The 22,672-nt window shown below is 47.0% G+C and overlaps 1 protein-coding gene across 4 annotated transcripts in view; it reads left to right on the top strand.

The window, feature by feature from the left end:
* Positions 1-22,672, top strand: part of FCSK (fucose kinase) — a 579,999-nt gene that overhangs the window by 523,091 nt on the left and 34,236 nt on the right. For all 4 annotated transcript variants that reach the window (XM_069217519.1, XM_069217520.1, XM_069217522.1 and 1 more), the window contains 5 exons: positions 115-258; positions 4,092-4,211; positions 7,619-7,806; positions 13,628-13,727; positions 15,704-15,927. In XM_069217519.1, coding sequence (XP_069073620.1) covers positions 115-258; positions 4,092-4,211; positions 7,619-7,806; positions 13,628-13,727; positions 15,704-15,927 — 776 coding nt within the window. The remainder of the gene's footprint in view (positions 1-114; positions 259-4,091; positions 4,212-7,618; positions 7,807-13,627; positions 13,728-15,703; positions 15,928-22,672) is intronic.

Below are 22,672 nucleotides of genomic sequence, written 5' to 3'. Positions count from 1 at the left end.
GCTCTCTATTCGTGTATGGCGGTGTTTGAAGACCTGCTTGGCATCACATGAACAGTACTCTTCCCTCTGCTCTGTAGGTATAAATGTTTTTGAAGTCACTGTTTTCCTTTGCAGCGGCTTTGCTGAAAGCAGCTTTCATCTGCTCAGGAATCGTCACATACAACTCCCAGAATCCCTTGCAAGCACAGCTGACTGAAGGTTTTGGAGGAGGGTTTGAACTCCATACTCGTTCAAATCTGCCCCATGGATCCGGCTTGGGTATGTGCGACTCATACAGCACCTATTTCCATAGAGCACAGTGTAATTGAAAGTACTGAAGATCATTAGTGTCACTAGTATCCATGTTTTAGCCGATGCTCTGACTGTATTCGGGATTACCCATAACCATGCTGAGCTGCGTAATTTTGGCAGCTGACAGGGCCAGTCCAAGAGTGTTTTCTGCACTAATAGCCCACCATCAACAAGCAAAGCTCAATCAGGTGTGTTGTCTTTTAGGCCCCCATGAAAGAGTGTCTGAAGCGACAAAACATTGTCAGGTCGGTGTTTTATGAAGTTATGATGCCAACCTGCAAGATATACTCCATGAATCTGTGCATTTATTTTACAATTGCTTGCATGCAAGATACCTAGTTTATGCCACCATTTTTGGTTACCACCCACATTTTATAAAACAAAGGCATATAAGCAATATTTATTTCAGATGACTTGCAAATAGTGTTTTTGTCAAGTATGAAATATTACATTTTTGGTAGATTGCAATCGGAAATCATAATTGGGAGTTGGTTCTAGAGTGCCTACCAACTCAAGTGACTGATTATTAGTGTCAGAAAATGATTATAAATTGCAGTGCAGAAATGAATGGACAGTGACTATATAATCATAGCAAATGGCAAATTCTGGAAGCCGCCTTGTTCAGTGAGACCTAATGAGATGCAGTCCAGCCAGGCAAGATATTCTTCAACCCAAGCCATACGTTTGTAAACAATCAATGTCTCTGAACACACTAATACAAATCACTGCTCCTTTATATGAGACTGAGATGGGAAGAGTCTTTAGCAGGCTCCGGGTGAGGCTGTCTCCACCTGGAAATGTGTGACTCTAGACATTAAGGTTCAGAGCACATTTAGATAAGATGCAGGACAGTTTTGACAACAGTAACTAAGATAGGTCATTTACAAATTTTATCTTAACTTGTGTAGAGCGAATTTGCCTTTTGCAGCTCTTACTGTGGAATAAAAAAATACAAAAGTGGGTATATTTAATTTCATGTGTATACGACCTTTTTTCAGTCACCAGCCAATTTCTTATTGGATTAATTAAAAACACCACAATAATAAAATCAGGTTACACAACATTAAAATAATAATGGACATCGAGGAACATAAACCAATTAGGTCCATTATGTAGATGACAATAAAATGCGATACCAGCTATTATCTCATAAAAGTATATACAAGTATTTTGAATATGCCACACCCAGTGCATTTCCTTCTCAACAATTTTTGTATTTGTCAGTGATAAAAATTAAGTATTTTATTTGAATTTACTATGCAAATTGTTATTGATTGACATAACTTCGGCACCAATAAAGCAATATATTGCATATGCAATATAATTCTAATAGAACACAATTTACAACAAACAAATCAATTTTCCACCTACATAATTTACGACTGACACAAAAATGTTTATATGATTCGGCCCAAGTTATGTCTTGGGTTGTAAAGGGTCTTATTTGGAAATTGGATCTTGGAGAGGATTACCTGAATTTTTGATGTTTGTAAACCTTTTTGCATTTACCTCTTTGTTGGACCTGGCTTTTTGTCAGGGACATCCCCAAACTTTTTGCCTACTTCCTCCTATTTTTTCTGACCTGTTGTTGTTGGCTTTTGACCTCTGGGCACTTTACCACTGCTAACCAGTGCTAAAGTGCATATGCTCTCTGTGTAAATGGTACTATTGATTGGTTTATCCATGATTGGCTATTTAATTTACTTATAAGTCCCTAGTAGAGTGCACTATATGTGCCTAGGGCCTGTAGATTAAATGCTGCTAGTGGGCCTGCAGCACTGGTTGTGCCACCCACTTCAGTAGCCCCTTAACCCTGTCTCAGGCCTGCCATTGCAAGGCCTGTGTGTGCAGTTTCACTGCCACTTCGACTTGGCATTTAAAAGTACTTGCCAAGCCTAGAACTCCCCTTTTTCTACATATAAGTCATCCCTAATGTGTGCCCTAGGTAACCCCTAGAGCAGGGTAAAAGGTAAAAGGCAGGACATGTACCTGTGTAGTTATATGTCCTGGTAGTGTAAAACTCCTAAATTCGTTTTTACACTACTGTGAGGCCTGCTCCCTTCATAGGCTAACCTTGGGGCTGCCCTCATACACTGTTGAAGTGGCAGCTGCTGATCTGAAAGGAGCAGGAAGGTCATATTTAGTATGGCCAGAATGGTAATATAAAGTCCTGCTGACTGGTGAAGTCGGATTTAATATTACTATTCTAGAAATGCCACTTTTAGAAAGTGAGCATTTCTTTGCACTAAAATCTTGTTGTGCCCATCAATCCACGTCTGGCTAGGTTTAGTTGACAGCTCCTTGTGCATTCACTCAGACACACCCCAAACACAGGGTACTCAGCCTCACTTGCATACATCTGCATTTTGAATGGGTCTTCCTGGGCTGGGAAGGTGGAGGGCCTGCCCTCACACAAAGGACTGCCACACCCCCTACTGGGACTCTGGCAGACAGGATTGAACTGAAAGGGGGCTTGGTGCATTTCTTAGACACTCTTTGAAGTCACCCCCACTTCAAAGGCACAACTTAGTATAAAACAGGGCCTCTGCCCTACCTCATCAGACACTTGCTGGAGAAGAAACCTGAACCAGAAACTACATCCTGCCAAGAAGAACTGCCTGGCTGCTCAAAGGACTCACCTGTCTGCTTTTCTACAAAGGACTGCTGCCTTGCTGTTGGCCTGCTGCCTTGCGGAACTCTTCTCTGGCTGTAAAAGGGCTCTCCAAGGGCTTGGATAGAGCTTGCCTCCTGTTCCCTGAAGTCTCAGGACCAAAAAGACTTCTCTCTTCCTCTTGGACGCTCCGTGCGCCGAACTTTTCGACGCACAGCTTGTTCCGCGGCAAGAAAAATGCCACACACCGACGCTGATCGATGATACGCCTTCGGGACGACCGAAACTTTGACGCACGGCCTCGCAAGGACAACGCCGCCCGACTTCCCAGGAGAAATCGACGCAACGCCTGCCGTGAGATCGAAACTTTGATGCACGGCCTCGCAAGGACAATGCCGCCCGACTTCCCAGGAGAAATCGACGCGACGCCTGCCGTGAGATCAAAACTTTGATGCACAGCCTCGCAAGGACAACGCCGCCCGACTCCCCAGGAAAAATCGACGCAACGCCTGCCGTGAGATCGAAACTTCGAAGCGCAGCCCCGCAGAACGACGCGCAGCCGGAAAACAAGCAGGAAAATCCACGCACAGGCCCGGGACATCTGGTACTCCCCGCGAACCACAGAAAGAGACTGTCCGCGTGCCAGAAAACGACGCACGACTCCCCGCGTGGAAAATAACGACGCAAGTCCGTGTGGGCTGAGGAGAAATCGACGCACACACCAGTTTTCCACGTACCTCTTCTCCTGTGGCCCTCTGAGGAGATTTTCCACCAGAAACCAGGTACTTTGTGTTTGAAAGAGACTTTGTTTACTTTCTAAAGACTTAAGACACTTTATATCACTTTTCAGTGATATCTTTACAAATTCATATTGCAACTTTGATCGTTTTGACCTGAAGATACCCAGATAAATATTATATATTTTTCTAAACACTGTGTGGTGTATTTTTGTGGTGTTATGCTATGGTGTTGTATGATTTATTGCACAAATGCTTTACACATTGCCTTCTAAGTTAAGCCTGACTGCTCGTGCCAAGCTACCGGAGGGTGAGCACAGGCTGATTTTGGATTGTGCGTGACTTACCCTGACTAGAGTGAGGGTTCTTGCTTGGACAGAGGGCAACCTGACTGCCAACCAAAAAACCCATTTCTAACGCTCTTTCTCCTCTCTCTTTTCAATACCCTTCAGGCACAAGCAGTATTCTTGCTGGTGCAGTGATGGCAGCTCTGTACCGAGCAGCGGGAAAATCATCCAGCACAGAATCGCTTATCCATGCTGTGCTCCACCTGGAACAAGTCCTCACCACAGGTACTGTGAGAGTGAGAAGAGTGTGGCCTACGAGGCCTTCTTTTATACTCTTTGCAGATTCTCTGCCCATTTAGAAGTGAATCTTAGGATTCATGCTACTTGACAGACATTAGACTGCTCACAGTCTCACAAATCTACACCCGGACGCCTTCAAATGTAGAGTCATTCTATCTGGTGGCATCACCAACAACTGAGACTCTTTTAACACACGGTTGGTATTATTGTCCACTTTGGATTTGGTTTTTGTATTTTTAATCTTTATATGGGATACTCATATGTTGCATCCTAAGCCCTGAAGAAGTCTAGAAAGACGAAACATGTGTTGGCTGTGTTGCTCACTCGGATGGTCTATATGGAGACAGACCTTTCATTTCTTTGCGTTTCATATAATGTCTGTCTTTCATCGCTAAGAATTTCATAATGTACTGTATCCATTGAATTCACAAAATCATGGATATAGTATGAAGACATTATTGGTTTGATTCCACATCTTTTGACATTTACTTACTTTACACATATTTGTAATATGTGGAAACTAAAACCTTTCCATTTTTGACATGATTTACATTTACTTGAGTGCTCCCGACTATTGAGAAACATAAGCCTCCATTTGAAACTGGCTTTTATTTCTGAATATCTGTGATTAGAAAAAATATCCTTGTGTTCATGGGGTTGCAATCTACAATATTCAATATTTAGTTGATAAGTATTTTGGGGGTGAATGAGTTAATAGCGGGTTATATTCTTCTAATTCCTTAGGTTTACTTCACTCTCTGTGTCCTGTTTGATTTATGTGTCAGTAAAACATGTAAACCGAGCGACAAAGAGAGAGTCTCTTTTCAGAAGGTCATATGTCAGCACTCGTCCCTGTGCTGTGCCGGCTTCCTTTGAACTGGACGGTGTGAGGGCCCAGCAGCTGGGCACTGAGGTTCACTTGAGATGGCTGTGCTCGCGAGGGCACCGACGGATGCGCATTTTCATGAAGGAACTGTCCCGACAGCGGGAGCACAGGTGGTTGTGAGGTAGGGGCAGTGGCACACGTGGCCTTTTCCAGGCTCTGCCACACGCCCAGCACTAAGGCTCACCTTCCATTGGCTGATTTAGGGTCATCCAGGTCAGCGCGCCTCTTTCTGCATACCACCCCCTGAACCATAGAGCAGCTCGAGTCTGGTCTTCTGTTTGTGTGGACATGATGTACATTTAGCCCGCCAGCCTAAACACACACGAACTCTAAAATTGAGCCGTGGCAGGCAAGCACATCAAGGGATAAACAGAGCGCTGCAGAGAATAAAAATGGTTGAAATGGGAATTACTGCAGATTAACCTCATCTCACGTTCACTACATTGAGGTGGCACTACATCGGAGGCGCTACACTGTGATTATCACAGTTGAGGATAACACTACACCTAAAAGTTGCGTTCAGCAGCATTTCATTCCATTTTGTGGTGACTTGATTCTATTGAGTGAATAATAAATTAATTTAAATTACGTTGTTTAAAAGCTTATGGCTAGCTCTGAGGTTACACTTTGGTCCACTTTTATTTCATTTAAGAATCGTTCATGGTTAGCATCATGTTAGACTAAGATTACTTAATTCAGTATAATTTCATTTAAAATTAATTTATGACTACTGTTGGCATTAGGGTCGGGTTAGGATTTGTTTTATTTTTAATTTATTTGAAACAAAAATAATAATAGGGTTACAGTCAGCATTATAATAAGGTTTGGAGCAGTAATTAAATGTTATTTAGTGCGTGAGCTAGAATTACAGTTCTGTCAAAGTAAATAACATTATTTAATGAAATAGAATGTAATTAAGTTCAGTTGAGGGCTAGGTTTGGTATTACGTTCGATACAGATATAGGGTCAATGCAGAGGGTGGAATTGGCAGTAAAGAACACCAGAGGCCAGCTTGTGCAGGCAGGGGCTCCAGAGTGGTACTTCCAGGTGGTGGAACTTGAGGTTGTAAGACAGAACCTGTATCGTAGAAAGGGGCACAGGAGGGCTCCTCACCTCGCGGCTGTTCGTGGGTATTTGTGTCTGTGCCTCCGTGGCTCCCTTTACCCCTGCGTCCTGTATTGTGTCTTCCTCTGTCTTGGTCTCAATGTCTCTGCATCTCACGGTGGTTGCCTCTTCCCTGCTGCGGCCTTCCAACGTCTGTGCCTTTCTCAGTCATTTTCTTACTCCTGGTGTCCTTGTCTCCCTAGGGTCCCGGGTCTGCATCTCCCTCTGGTTCCTTGTCTACCCTTGCCTGGTGTTTTTTGTCTGTAACTCGGCGTTACATTGCGGTTATAGTGGGCGGCACCAGCAGTGGCCGGCGATTGCTTTAATTTCCTGATAACATGTTTTGGTCATGTTATTTTCCTTTAAAAACTAAGCTGTCAGGGAGGCTTGTGCTCGTGTTTGTGCGGCACGTGCGCTACTTCTGTTTAGGACTCAGAAAAACAGAAAATCCAGAATAAAGGAGATTGGACTAGCGAAGGGGCGACGCTGCAAATGCTTGGGGAACAACCTTAGGTCCGGTTCTTTTATGGAAATGCTTCAGATCAGCGGGACACAAGGTCAGCCCTCCAAATCCATCTTTTATCAGCAGGGAAGTCGAGGTCCGTCCTCACAGCACCTTTACCGTGGACCTACGAGTGGGAAGATGGGCTAAGAGAACATTGGACCAGGAGAAACCATGGAACAGGGACATTAGTGCAGGAGGTCACTTTGCCATGGGGAGGCTGTGACAAGGCAATAGAACAGGAGGTCGTTGGAACAAGAGGATAATGGACGTATGAGGATGTCAGGACAAGGGACACTAAGACTACAGAAGACGAGGATGGCCGTGAGCTCAAAGGAGAATCTGATAGGTGGGAAATGGGATTTGATGTGTGGCCAGACGGCAGTGGGACAGGAGAAAGTGAGATCCGAGGAAGTGGGACAGGAAGACAATAAGACAAACATGCTAACACGCAGGCTTTGGATGGGGGCTCCCTGTGCAGGGACAGTGTGTGGAGGACAGTACATCAAGAGAACACCAACGGGGATAACGGGCAGAAGGTTAATGGGGCATCAGACATTTGGGCTTGAGAACAAGGAATATGGTGGGCAAAATGGGAGAATGACCATATAACAGAAGGATGGCAAGAGCAGGGCACACTGGGGCAGGAGGTCACAGACCTGAAGACAGACCAGCAGTGTGGGAGGGGCAGTGGGACGGGAGCGCCCTGGAACAGGATGGTAATGAGACTAAAGCACAGTAGGACACCTGAGTGAGAGGATGAAGATGCTACAGCAAGAAGCCATGGCAGCAGGGCCAGGCTAGCTCTTGGTGCCTGTAGCTGTGGCATCTTAATTATAGTAGGTGCACCAAAAGGAATGAGCCACCCTCATATGCCTGACGTGGGATTCTCTGTTGCAGGAGGAGGCTGGCAAGACCAGGTGGGTGGCCTCATGCCTGGCATCAAGATCGGGCGCTCCATTGCCCAGCTGCCACTAAAGGTGGACGTGGAGGAGATCAGACTTCCAAGGGGCTTCATTCAAACCCTGAATGAACATCTTCTCCTTGTGTACACGGGGAAGACACGTCTGGCTCGCAACCTTCTCCAGGTAAATCCCTGAACGCTCCCTTGCCCGTGTCATTTGACCCTAACTGTGGGTACTGACAACAGTGTTAATAGTTTGCTTTCTGACTCCCTGTTTCCAAACAAATGTTTCATCTTTTACCACTTTTCTGGTTGCTAAATGTATCCAAACACTGATCGCTCCATGACTTTCTGAGCAGGGTAGACTAAGGGCATATGACAGCTAGCCACTAAACTTTTTAAATACATTTCCTAGCTAAAATTTTATCCTGGTCTTCGTTTTGCATTTTTTCTTTATTGTCAAATTGAATCTTGTCTCCATGGCTGGCCTCACTTTGATGAAAATAAAAGGTCAGCTGGTTTGTTATGCATTGGCAGCGTGTCCAGTCTCCCCCTTTCTAGGTCTCAACCTACCAGACAGCAGAGCTGTATGGTTTGCTAAAGACATCTTGGGGACATTCAGAAAGTTGACCGAGGAATGCATTCTGCCCATTGCTGGCCATTGGCCATGTGGTTTGTAACTCACATTTTCTTGCTTTCCATTTGCTAACTTTATTTGTTTTAGGCTGTCCAGCTGCAGTTTGCACCTTCCCTTGCCCAAACCTTATTTACAGTAGCCTTCTGAGTGCTCCCTTTCTGTAAACAGACCTGTAAGTCTTGTTCTTATTTCATCAAGTATGCTGTGCATTCAAATACTAAGGTCAAATGTCAGGCACTGTCTTCCAAGGGCACTTGTTTACTTTTCTTTCTCAGACTTCAAAATGATAGGATCTATGTAACAATCATGCTGGATATGGTGGGTTAGGAAAGAGTGTTTTTCTAGCACACAACAATTAAATGAACTGTGTATTTATTTCAGCATATACAAGAATTAGGAATACAAATGAAGCATATTTTTTGTTATTTCTAAAGTGTGTTGGAAACCAATACTTTAATATGATCACAACAAATCATTGCACTAGGTGATGCAAATTACCCACATTTTCGTAGGTGCACTGTACAGTTATATTAGTCAAACTGAATGTCTGTGCAAATGTAATGGTCATTTCAATCTATCAATCAGGGACTTGTAGAGCGTGGCTATTCACTTGTGAGGGTCTCAAGGCACTGGGGAGGATGCAGGGGACTTTGTCGAGTGCCTGGTTGGCAGAGTGGAGTTGTCTGGCGGGAGTGTAGAAGGTCAGTCTGTAGTTGAGGTAGGCCGGTCCAGCGTCATGTAGGGCCTTGTATGCTTGGGTCAGGAGCTTGAAGGTGATACTCTTGTCGATAGGCAGCCAGTGTAGGTCTCTTAGGAGGGCGGAAGTGTGGCTGTGTCGTGGGGCATTCTTGATGAGCCGAGCGGAGGCGTTCTGGATGCGTTGCAGTCTTTTCCGGGTCTTGGCAATGGTTCCGGCGTAGAGAGCATTGCCGTAGTCGAGGCGGCTGCTGACAAGGGTCTGGGTGACTGTCCTAGTTTCGGTGGGGATCCACTTGTAGATCTTTCGAAGCATGCGCAGGGTGTGGAAGCAACGAGATGAGACTGCACTCACCTGTCGGTCCCTTCAGAGCGATAAGTCTAAGATGATGCTGAGGTTGCGGGCGTGGTCGGTGGGGGTTTTTCCGAGGGCGGGAGGCCACCAGGACTCATTCCAGGCGAAAGGTGTAGAGCTAAGGATGAGGACTTCTGTTTTGTCTGAGTTCAGTTTGAGGCAGCTATCTTTCATCCCGGCAGCAACAGATTTTATTCCTTTGTGGAAATTGTTTTTGGCGGTGGCCGGGTTGTTGGTGAGGGAGACTATCAGTTGGGTGTCGTCAGCGCAGGAGACGATGTTGAGTGTGTGGTTTCTGACGATGGCGGCTAGTGAGGTCATGTAGAGGTTGAAGAGGGTGGGGCTCAGCGAGGATCTTTGGGGGACGCCGCAGCTGATCTTGGTGTTCAGTGGCATAGAGAGTCAATTGAAAATGTGTTGTCTGTAATGGCAGTGTGCTACCACACTAGGAATACTCCACTCTATGCCACTGCACTCTACTCTGCACCACTTCACTTTTACAACACGCCACACTACTGCACTATGCACCACTCCACTCTACGCCAGTTCACACTAAGCCTCTCTATTCTACACTGTACTACTCTGCCAATGCACTTTTCAAAATTCTATTCTACATCACTGCACTCTTCGCCATTGCACTACACCACTCCAGTCTAGGCCACGCCAGTCTACTCGGCACAACTGCACTCTATACCACTGTACTCTATGCCACTCTGCAACACTGCACTCTATGCCAGTACCTTCTACGTCAGTGCACTTTACTCTTTAACACTCAACTCTATGCCCCTGCACTCTACACCATCCACTGTACGCCACGCCAGTCACCACTGCACTCTATGCTACTGCACTCTACACCACTTTACGGCATTACACTATGCCACTCTACCTCACTGAACTCTACCCTGCACCACTTCGCTCTACACTACTTCACTCAACTCTGAAACAATTTACACCTCGCCACTGCACTCTATGCCACTCTACTCCGCTCTACATCACTCCACTTGGTCACTGCACTCTACTCTTAACCACAGCACTCTGCCAATGTACTGTGCACACCTGCACTCTATCACTGCACTCTACACCACTGCACTCTACTTTGCATCACTGTACTCTATGCCACTGCTCTCTATGCCACTCTACACCACTGCATTCTGGCACTCTACTCTGTAACACTATTATCCTCCACTGAACTGAAGCCACTCTGCACTACTGCACTCTGCATCACTACTCTCTGACACTCTACTCTGCAACACTGCACTCTCCTTCACTGAACTCTATGCCACTCTACTCTCCACTCTATGCCTCTGCACACTGGCACTATACTCTACTCTGGATCACTCTATGCCATTCTACTCTGCACCACTCTATGCCACTCCGCATTCTATGCCACTCAACTGTACCCTGCATTACACTCTGTAACACTGCGCTCTATGGCACTGTAGTCTACTCTGCACCACTCTTTGCTGTTCTACCCTGTCACTCGACTCTACTCTGTGCCACTGCCCTCTGTATAACTCAACTCTACGCCACTTCACGCTATGCCTCTCTACTCTACCCTGCACCACTCTACTTTAGGCCAATGCACTCTTCGCCACTCTACTCTTCACCACTGCACTCTTCACCTCTGCACTCCACACCACTCCAGCCTAATCCGCACATCTCCACTCTGTGCCATTCAACACCACTCTACAACACTACACTCTAAGCCACTGCACTCTATACCAATACACTCAACGCCAATGCACTTTACTCTGTAACTCTCAACTCTATGCCCCTGCACTTTACACAAATTCACTGTATGCCACTCTAATCTTCTCTGCACCACTCCACTCTATGCCACTGCAGTCTATATCACTTTACTCTGTGCCATGACACTTTATGCAACTGCACTCTACCCCTCACCACTCCCCTCTACGTCACTTCACTCTACCCTGAAGCAATCTACTCTATGCTGCTGCACTGTACGCCACTCTACTCTTAACCACTATACTCTGTGCCAATGCACACTACACATCTGCACTCTTTCACTGTATTCCACACCACTGCACTCTACTCTGCACCACTGTATTCTACGCCACTTCTCTCTATGACACTCTACTCTACAGCACTGCATTCTCCATCACTGATCTCTACGCCACTCTACTCTGCACTTCTCCACTCTTACGCCACCGCACTCTATGCCACTGCACTTTACACAACTGCACTCTGACACTGTACTCTGCAACACTGCACTCTCCCACACTGAACTCTATGCCACTCTACTCTGCACTACACTCTACGCCACTGCACTCTGTGCCACTGTACACTGGCACTATACTCTACTCTGGACCACTCTATGCTATTCTGCTCTGCACCACTCTACACAACTGCACTCTATGCCACTCGACTCTAGTCTGCGCCACTGCCCTCTGCATCAGTCAGGTCTATGCCACTCCACTCAAGGCCACTCTACTCTGCACCACTGCACTCCACAGTGCACTTCTCAAATCTATGCCACGGCATTCTACGGTGCTGCATTGTATGCCGCTGAATTGAAAGCCACTGCACTGTATGCCACTATATTCTACAATACTCTACGCCAATGCACTCTACACCAGTCCACTCTAGGCCACTCCAGTGCGTGCCACTCTATACAGCTCCACACAATGCCACTCCAGTACACGACACTCTCTGATACTCCACTATACAACACCCTTCACCATTCCACTCTACAACACTCCACACCACTCTCCTCTGTACTATAACTTTTAGCAATGCTGAGCAGCAGCCACGATGGTGAGCAGCATGGTTAAAACACATTGACAAAGGCAGTAGCTTGCTTAGGTGAGACCTTTTGGCTTTGTCACTACTTGTTCATTTTAGGAAGACAAACTCCTAAAGCGGTGGTGCATCCTTTAAACTAAAAACCAAATGTCCCTGATACTCTGAGTTTTCTTTTGCCTTTTGGTGTCATTGTCATGCTTTTATTATTCAGGGCCAGCGTGTTGCACGTGCCATTCCCAGGGAGCTGTCGGGCTGAGGCCGGAAGGGTCTCCCGATGACACGTTTACAGGCGTTGTCCTTCGTGTTTGGGAAAATCAGCATCTCCTTCACTCTAAACCAGGCGATGGATGGGGCAGTGGGACAGTTGGCGATCTTTGGCGGCCGCCCCTTTCCACCCTCTTCTAAAACGGATCCTAAATAGTTTCCTGTCATCATTATAAAGCAGCTTCCAGGTTTAGTCAGTCTATTACAAATCTCATGGCTATCTGTCAGGTTTACCGAGCACTGATCTCCTACACATACTTAAAAAGCCACAGGGGTGTCCCCGGCAAGTCTAGGGGGTGTGATCAGTGTTCAGTTTTGGGGACATCAATATAAGATACATTTGGATGCAATCCATCCACATTAAATAGTGGTGATCCTGAAACTATGGCATGGCGGTAGCCACCTTGGCTGGTGATGGACACCACCTTACTAGGCTCGATAGAATCGCTGTGAGTGACTAACAGGATCTCAGCTGTGCAGAAGGCTGCGTTGTCATCCCATTCAATAATGGATACTTATGGTAATATTCCTTTTATCTTGTTTCCCTTTTTAGCGGCTCTAAATGGGTTCGGCCTCTTAAACTATATGTATTCGTGCATTTGGTTGCATTCTCTAACGCAGACTGCCATAAAGTAACTTGGAGGGCAGCTTTTGTGAGTGATGTGCTGTTTCCCTTGCTACGGGGGTGCTCATTTACAATTTAGTGTAAAGCAGAGGTCTTCAAACTGGGGGGCGTCGAGTGATATCAGGGGGGAGTGCTAGACTCTGGCCAAAAGAAGCATTATTCAGATAACAGGCCTTTTTTAAGCAGAAGCATATTACTGTATTTCTAAAAAGGTAACAGTACTTAACTGCAATGTTTAAATAGTTCTAGACATATTTAAACATTTCCATCTTTATAAAATAATTGTGAAAAATTCTGAGGGGGGGGCGCAATAATTTCTATTTTTCAAATGGGGGCACGGCATTAAAACGTTTGGAGACCTCTGGAGTAAAGGAATATACTGATAGCAAGTTATAAAACCATTCATCCAGAATAGGGGTGTCCAAGGCACGCACTGGAAGGCCCCATCCACAGCAGATTTTTAAGAAATTCGCATAGGATAAGTTTGCGTGCACGTAAATGGAAGTGACAGTCAGCTGTTGTCTTGAAATTCTGGCACGGATCTGGCCTCTTGGATGCAGGGTGACTCAACTTCTGACCTAGAATGCGCTGCTTCATATGTGCGACTCGTGTTGATGGGAGCGTGGTGGCATGTGCAGATCTCACTGACTCGTCTTCACTTGCAGGACGTGCTGCGGAATTGGTATGCCAGGCTGCCCGCTATCGTGCAGAACGCGGACGCGCTGGTGAGCAACGCAGAGGAGTGTGCCCGAGCCTTCAGCCAAGGTAAAGCACCGACATCTTGTACCGCGACCGGGAAGCCATGACTGCTGCACAAGGAGACTTGGCCTGCATCAGTCGAGGCGCTAAGTCACACTGAAGGGCGGGGCAGGGGGACATTCAGCTGCTTACATGTGGAATGTGCAGATCTCTCAACAATCACACAGGCAGGCACAACCCTTTCCAGGAGCCAGGCACACCAACTGAATGGAGACTTCAGAAAAGTAAGGGATGGAAATGTTTGGAGTAATGTTAACCACTGGGAATTCTCCTGGGTACCATTCCATTCCGTATGCAAATCAGTACCATGCCTGTCCCACCTCAGCAGGAGCAGTGCAGCCTTACCTGCTAGTCTGCTAGTATCCCCACGGGTACTGTGGTCTCACTGGGCATCAGTGCTGCAGTGCGGCTGCGATCCATGTCTGGGAATCCTCGTGTCACTCAGGATATCTCACACAGCGAAAGAATCATGCCTGTTTGAATGGATCTCACCCTTTGAGGATCCCTCATTGTCGCTCTCTTACCTCCCCGCGCGGGTCATGACACGAGGGGTTCCCTCAGATAGTAATGGGTGGTGCGAAGAGGATAAGGACAAGAGTAACATTGCAGCTTCCTGTGGCCTCCCCTTCCACATGGAAGTGCCACATATGTTTGGCGTTTCTAGCCCTCCCCTGCCCCCGTGCCCGCTCTCTTCTCGGAGCTCCCTGCCTCTACATCTTTTGACCATGGCTGGTCCATGGAGCATCAACTTCCAAAGCCTCAGATTACCAATTGCCAGAACATCTTTTGCTGGACAGCGGAAGTGGCCAATTTCTGGTAAACCAGGTGCATCAAGGGAATCCAACTGGAGTCGCAGTTCACAATTGGTGTTTAGCTGTCTACACCACTGACAATGGTTTGGCACGTTCCCAGCTATGCACCCCAAGCGCTGGGGACTGGCATTCAGTAGCAGTGTCATTTATAAACCAAATAGGGCCTCACGCCGTCTCATCTCAGAGACTTTTCATTTTGCTGACAGTTGGACTACATTAGTGATGACGTGGTAAGGTGGTCGGAGCAGGGCACCGACCCTCACCGAGCAGCACCAGCCACTCTGCTATGTTGTTTCTGCTCTGTGTGCCGAAGATGCTCAGCGAGAGACAGATTCAAAGGGGCCCATGGAGTTGTTCTGCCTTCGACATTCTGTGTTTTTCTTTAATACCAGTAGAGGTTGTCATGAGTCAGAAAGTATTGTTATGGCTTGTTATTGAGTTTTAAACAAAGGAACTTTGGCATTTGGGGAGGGGGGGTGGGGGGGGGGGGAGTTCCCGACTCCAGTCAGATGCTGGTATGAGCCAGGAGCAGTCACCAGGAAATGTGTGCTGTCCATTTGCTATTTATCAAATAAACTCTTCATTTTATCTTCGTTTCGCCTTGTCTGGAATTACTGGAACAGAAAAGGAATCCATGTGCAGCTTTCCCGAGGGCTCCCTTGAGCCTTGCTACATTATCTCCCATTAAGACTGTAGTATGAAACTATTTTTCTCAGCCCCACAATTCAAAACAGGTGTAGAGTCACTAGAGCGCTTCAGGATAGTCTATGGGAACTCCATGCTGATGGGTGATTGTAAGGTTTTTGGGGTTCCTAGACCTCAGAAGATACCCAACAATATACTTGCCATGTACAAGCTCGTAGCATACTAGATTGTTTGGAAAACGGATCAAGAGCTATGGTGGCCCAGAGAGGCACCAACGTCAAAGGCAAGGTTTGGCCATCAATTTCAGACACTTCACTGCATCCCAGCTTATCTTGGGCCTGAAAGCCGTCACCAGATCTTTCAGCCTGGTTTGCTTCCCTGCTTCTAGGACTGCTGTTCGGTGATGGGTTTGCCACCCGGATCGTGGTACATGTTTTCTATAGGGAACAGGAACTGATCAGTGAAGCCAGGTAGATCTGGTATCTCATGCATCTATCGTGACTGTCTTGTTTCTGTGTCCTCTAGGTGACTTGCACCGCATAGGGGAGTGCCTGGACCGCTACTGGCAGCAGAAGAAAAATATGGCACCGGGTTGTGAGCCGCTGGCAGTGCGGCGCATGATGGATGCCTTGCGACCCCACGTCTATGGACAGAGCCTGGCGGGTGCAGGAGGTGGAGGCTTTCTATACCTTTTAACAAAGAAGCCAAACCCTAAGGAGAAACTGCAGCAGATACTGGCAAATACAGAGGTGAGTCCGGGTGAGGGGAACACGGTGTCCAGTGTGAAGCATTACTCAACACTGCGTAGAAAGGATCTGTATAAAAAGGCCTGTCATCTAACACCATTCAGACAGTATCTACTCTGAGAGGCAGTTGTCACCTACCACCATGCATGTATTATCTGCCTAGGTAGGGCTGTCTCATCTCAGCATGGAGACAGTCCCAGCTTGAGGAAAGACTTATCTGACTCTATGCAGACAGTATTTACTCGGGGGCAAAGTGTCACCTATCACCATGCACATAGTATCTTCCCAGGTAAGGCAGTGTCCTATCACCTGTAACAAAAGACCGTCACCCAACACAATCAAGATGGGATTTACAGTGCGACGTCTGCCAATTGACACTATACAAAGAGTATCCACTGGCAAGAACTACAGTCCTCCAACTCCATGTGGAGGGTGTCAGCGGCAAGCAAGGCTAGAGTTCTACACCGCCAGCACACACTACCGAAAATGTGCCACACTGTCTGGTTCTTAGAATGGTTGAATCCTCAAAACCTCCCTGTGGTGCTTTTAGTTTCAAGAAGATCACTGAAATCCAAATATGTGGAAATAAAACCCATCTGGTTGAAACCTTGTGCTCAGAATATAAAACCTTAACGCAGATGTGGTGCAAAGCAGGGAGTTAATGCAGAGCGGAAAGAGCTGCGCTCTTACAGCTCCTATTCTCAAGTGCTGAAACCTATGGGAGAGAGCTGGATGAGGGCACACCTGGAGAGGTAAGGTGATAGAAGCAGTAGCTGGCAATTTCACTAAAGTAGGACCCACAGAGTGCTTTGTGATCTGTTCACCCAGTTATGAGAAGTTACTGCGCGGATAGTTCTTCATATTCCTGCAGAGTGGGCCGGAGCCCCGGTATGAAACTTTCTCTGTCTGGTCCGCTATCCTCCTCTCTCGCCCAGTCCTTCACAACACCACACTGAGAAAGTTCCTGAAGTGGCATAAGAGGTACTGAGTGACCTGCATGCACTGACATGACTGAACATTAGACCCACACCTCCAATTCAGTATCACTGCCTGAACAAAATGCACTATTTGCGCAGTCTCTTCACAATAATCTCAGCCACCACCCCAGCCTGAAACACTTTTGATGAAATGCACATTTGTTAAGCAGAATGTTAATAGACTAGAGTTCTCTCCCCCACCACAGACTGCCATCACAGGGAAATAACCAAGAACCTGCAGAACACACGCACTTGGGTTAGGCAAGAGTTCACAAGACCATCTCCTCAATTAAAGCTACAGTCTTTGCCTTTGAAACTCCCACAACCTGCACACAACTGTATGCACACTGTGTGTTGCCAAGAGGCAAAAGATTCAGTAAATGGTTTACTATACAAAATAATAACAAATATAACTTGAGTGTCCGGCCACAGGGTAGAGGCCTGTGGACTCAGTTATCTAGAGTTCACCCCAGTCGCTTCAAGCGTATTGGCATTCAACTTCAACCCATTAGACTTCATCCATTTGACACAATGCAAATAGGATGTACAATACATGTACCTTGGCATCTAACACTATTCAGATAGGATGTATGATAAGTGTACCCTGACATCTCACACTATGCAAATAGGATGTACAAGTGCACCCTGGCATCTAACACTATGCAGATAAGATGTACAAGTGTACTCTGGCATCTACCACTATGCAGATAGGATGTACAAGTGCACCCTTGCATCTAACACTATGCAGATAGGATGTACAATAAGTGTACTCTGGCATTGAACACTATGCAAATAGGATGTGCAATAAGTGTACTCTGGCATCTAACACTATGCAGATAGGATGTGCAACAAGTGTACCCTGGAATCTAACACTATGCAGATAGGATGTACAATAAGTGTACCCTGACATCTAACACTATGCAAATAGGATGTGCAATAAGTGTACTCTGGCATCTAACACTATGCAGATAGGACGTGCAACAAGTGTACCCTGGAATCTAACACTATGCAGATAGGATGTATGATAAGTGAACCCTGACATCTAACACTGTGCCGATAAATATATACGATAACTGAACAGTGGCACATCAAACAATGCATGCAGGATACGAGAGCCCTCGCATCTAACGTGTGCAGATAAGACATACGATAAGTGAACCCTCGCATTTAACAGCGTAGAGTTAAGAAGTATGATAAGTGAACACTGGCATGTAGCACAATGCAGGCACAATGTATGTGAAGGTTATCATCGAGGAGCAAATAGACAATGCCTACTGGCAGAGCACACTACCCACTAATTGTAGTATGGGTTCTTTGAGACACTGCATTAAAAGCTAAAAGTGTTCAGAACTCATGTTTAAGGTTTTAAGTTGTTAATGAATCAGAGGTAAGATTGGTAAGATTGCTCCTATCACCATTTTGGGTCTGCGCACCAGTGCTGGCTCATGCATGAGTTTCCCAAATTATACCAAGTAATTGGATCTGAACTGGTTTAAATGCCAACACCTCGGTTGGTGGAGAAAGGTGCCCTTGGTAGCATCCAAGCGTACATTATTCAGTACTCGGTAAGAGGTTAAAGGGGCCATTCAGTTACGCGGAAAAAAATAGTTATCAATATCCAGTCCTGTATTGCAAAAAAAAAATCCCCAGCAGTAAGCTTTCGAGAATGTTGCATTGTTTAATGAGGTCGGTTTGGGCTTTGAGACATATTGGGCCTGATTCACAAAGGTAAACTTACATGTTTAGTACTAGATTAGTACTTCTAGGTATTCACAAGCTACATGCAAAATTTTACGACTCAGCTCAGTGGGACAAGGGTGGATGGGAAACCACAACTGCTGTGTGTGTTGTATGTATGCCACTTCTAACCAACTACTGTAGCATCCTTCTCCCCTTTATTCTGTGATCGGAGTTAAGACACAAAGGGTAGTTTTGCATTTGTACCTCACCCCTCAGACTGTAGATGTGTACTGTGGAATTAAAATGTACCTATCCCATTAAATTAGGTTTCATTACATCTGATAGAGACTTCTAGCCACAGATTCCTTACTGTAGAATTATCTCCAGGCGTCAGACTGCATCTGGAAATTTTTCATGAGTTGTACCCCTGCGGTGAAGTAGGTGGCGTTGTTTGGCTTAGTGTATTGTCCGTGACTTCCTCAAGGCTAAAAACAAATAGAATCACTATTTACATGTGATCTGTTCATATCGCATAATCCAGTATCCTCATATAGCCATCACTTGTGATGAACCTTAATATAAAACCATATTCTAACAATGTGGTAGTTAAAGAATTATATTCTAAGCGGAAACCCTCACAACATACTGCAAAATGTATAACAAATAAATATTTGGTATTATATTAGGGTTCATCACAAGTTGGTGGATATATTGTGACACTGGATTATGAGATATTGAGCAGATCACATGTAAGTAGTGATTCTATTTGTTTTTAGCCTTGAGAAAGTTGTGGACGATACACTTTCTCGACGAAACACGTGTTGGCTAAAAGGGTGGTAAATATGTTAATTGAATTAATAAAGAATCAGAACGTGATACTTGAAGTCAGAAGAATGGAAACCATATTAAAGATGGACTATTGATATTAGTACACTGGACTGTTAGACTTTGTGGGCTTGAGGGCGTTGTTCTCTGTTCTAGGATGGTCTACGCTCCGTAGGGATGGTCAGGTGGCTGCCCTTCCTTCTGGAACACCTTAAAAGAGACTAATTGGAATTGTAACTACTGACTGTGCTGATATTGTAAGTGTGCACCGGCAATGATACCCAGCCAGAGTTGATTCAGCTTTCCGCATCTTCTTTGCTTCTGGTGCCTCGAGCATGTCCATTACACAAAGGCCTGTGTCCACTGCCGTGCCATGCACCCAATGCCTTGAGGGAGCAATCCCTCCAGCTCCTGGCTGCTTGACATGCGATGCTGCAAAGGTCCTGATCTCGATTGCGAGTAAGGTCCTGGGATCGGTTGAGGAACCATTGATCTTCATCGCCATTGAAGTCGTCCAGGTGTTCCAGTAAGTCCCACAAAAAGAAGAGCAGGAAGGCAAAGAGGTCTTAGACTTCACCCCTTCCATCAGTCATCCGACGAGTTGAGGAAGCGTCGTCATTCAAAGCCTGGCTCCACATGTTGAGCCTGTGCTTGGGCCAGCTCCCTGGTTCCCTGAGTTTTATGAGGCCATGCACCTCATATTTGGACAGCCCGTCCCCACTGGCAGGCCTTCAGGCCCCGCAGGGTTGGGAGTACCCCTACTGATTCCCTGCCTGCGGGTCCACACCTGGTGCCAGTTGGGCTCCTTGGAACCAAAGATGTATCTGTGTGGGTGTAAGTTATACCATCTTGACATTCCCTGATGCCGGTACCGACTTCAGCACTCCCGGTGCCTTCCCATTCTCATTTCCGACTCTAACATGATGCCAGAGGGGCGTCATCAACGCTGACTGGAGCCATACCCTGTAGACTGGAGCCTGAGCCAAATCCTACAGGCTAGAACTTTGGGACGATTGAGAGGGGCCACTGGATCCTAAGGAATACCAGCCCTTAGACTCCAACATAGACTGGTGTGAGGACTTGGCGGAAGCCTGTGGACTGGATGCCTCCCAGATACTGGCATGGTCTCTCCTCCTGCCATGGCTATGAAGAAGGGAGCATCTTTTGCTATGGTGGTTTAGAAGGATGACTGAGGTCCTGGCCCTTAGCCTACCCTCAGTAGCCTTCAAGACATATGTAGGAAGCTGGCCTGGTGTGTGGTGAGCACCTATGGGGACCAAGTCCAGTTCGAGTTGGAGTGTCCGGCTGTGGCAGGAGCCACTACCCCACTCATCTGTGGATCCAGGACCAGTTCGATGGTGGATGAAGAAAGTCAGCTGTGCAGCACAGGAGGAGTTCCAGAAGTGATGCAAGTGATGTCCCACATCGGCGATCAAGATGCAGTCAGTCAGTGGTGTTGCAAAACCACCAACAAGCCTTTGCAAATGCGGGAGTCAGAGAAGAGTGTTTTTGCAAGTCAGAAGAGGACTCAGCCCAAGGAGGGGAGTATGAGGTGACCCTCAGCAGCTGGGAGAGTCACAAGAAGAGAAGGCAGCCCCCACAGGCGACACACAAGCCACAGGCACAGGAGTCGCAGTGAGGCCCACGCAGCACACCTGAAGAGGAGTCCCATGTCACTAGAACAGCAGGCAGGAGACTGTGCTTTGCAGGATGGGTACTGGGGTCCAAGGCTACACGGAGGAACAAGCAAGCCTTGGTAACTGCAAGAGTCCTGGTGCACAGGGGTGCTGTTTGGCAAGGGCTTACAGTCTCCCAAGTTGGACAGCTGGTAGAGAGGACCAAGGGGACCACTCCAGACCACCACCTGTGATGCAGGATCCATGCGGCTCCAGAGGAGAGAAGATCCACGCAGCCGGTCATCGTTGCAGTTGGTGCCTGCGGATGCAGGGGAGTGACTGCTTCACTCCAAGGGATATTCCTTCATGCTTTTTCTGCAGGCTGAAGACTCGTCGCCCTCAGAGGATGCACAGCCAGGGAAATGTTGCACTTGGTGGGAGGAGCCAGAGAAACAATGTTGCAGAGCAGAGCCGTCGGTGGAGTTGCAGATTGTCGGTTCCTGGAGGGTCCAGTTGCAGTCCCAGCGGCCAGATGAAGTAAATGATGCAGAGGAGTCCTGCTGGAATCTTTCACATCGAACCTGAGGACCCACCGGAGAGGGAGACCCTAAATAGCACAGGCGAAGGGATTGGTCACCTTGCAGGGTGACCACCTATCAAGAGGGGGCTGTGACGTCACCCCCCTGACCTGGCCACTCAGGTGCTCCCAGAGGCCTCTGCCTACCTTGGATTCAAGGTGGCAGAATCAAGTGGCCACCTGGAGGAGCTCTGGACACAACCCCTGGGGTGCTGATGGACAGGGGAGTGGTCACTCCCCTTTCCATTGTCCAGTTTCGTGCCAGAGCAGGGACTGGGTGTCCTTATGCTGGTGCAAACTGGTTTATGCAAGAAGGGCACCATATGTGCCCTTCAAAGCATACCGGTGGCTTGGAAAAGCTACCCCTCCCAAGCTATGTAGCACCTATTTCCAAAGGGAGATGGTGTTGCCTCACTCTCCCAAAGGAAATCCTTTGTTCTGCCTTCCTCTGCTTAAGCTGGTCAAGCAGCAGGAGGGTAGAAATCTGTCTGGAGGGTGGAAGCAGCGCGGGCTGCCTGGAAAACCCTTGGAAGACTGGTAGGCGCAATGCTTGGGTCCTCTAAGGAGCCCCCAGAGTGCATGGAATCATACAACCAATACTGGAAACAGTATTGGAGTATGAATCCTACATGTTTGATACCAAACATGCCCAGGTTCGGAGTTACTGTTATGTAGCTGGACCTGTGTCCAGTACACAGGTAAAATGGCTTTTCTGCACTTACGTAGTCCAGAGTGATAGAGGTGGAGTTCATAGGGGCACATGTGCTCATGCAGGGGTGCCCTCACACACAGTTACCTGAACCCTGCCCTCTGGGCTTGGAGGGCCTACCATAGGTGTGACTTACAGTGGCCCGGAGCAGTGACCTGTAGTGAAAGGGTGCATGCACCATTTCATGCAGGCTGCAATGGCAGGCCGGCAGACACATTTTGCATGGGTTCCCAGGCGTGGCATAATACATGCTGCAGCCCATAGGGAACCCTCTGGTGCCCCAATCCCCTGGGTACCTAAGTACCATATACTAGAGAATTACATGGGGCACCAGTATGCCAATTGTGGGGTGTGCTAGGTCCTA

The sequence above is a fragment of the Pleurodeles waltl genome, chromosome 12, assembly GCF_031143425.1.
Source record: "Pleurodeles waltl isolate 20211129_DDA chromosome 12, aPleWal1.hap1.20221129, whole genome shotgun sequence".
Taxonomy (NCBI): Eukaryota; Metazoa; Chordata; class Amphibia; order Caudata; family Salamandridae; genus Pleurodeles; species Pleurodeles waltl.
Note: the sequence above shows the minus strand (reverse complement) of the source record. Positions and strands in the feature narration are given on the sequence as shown.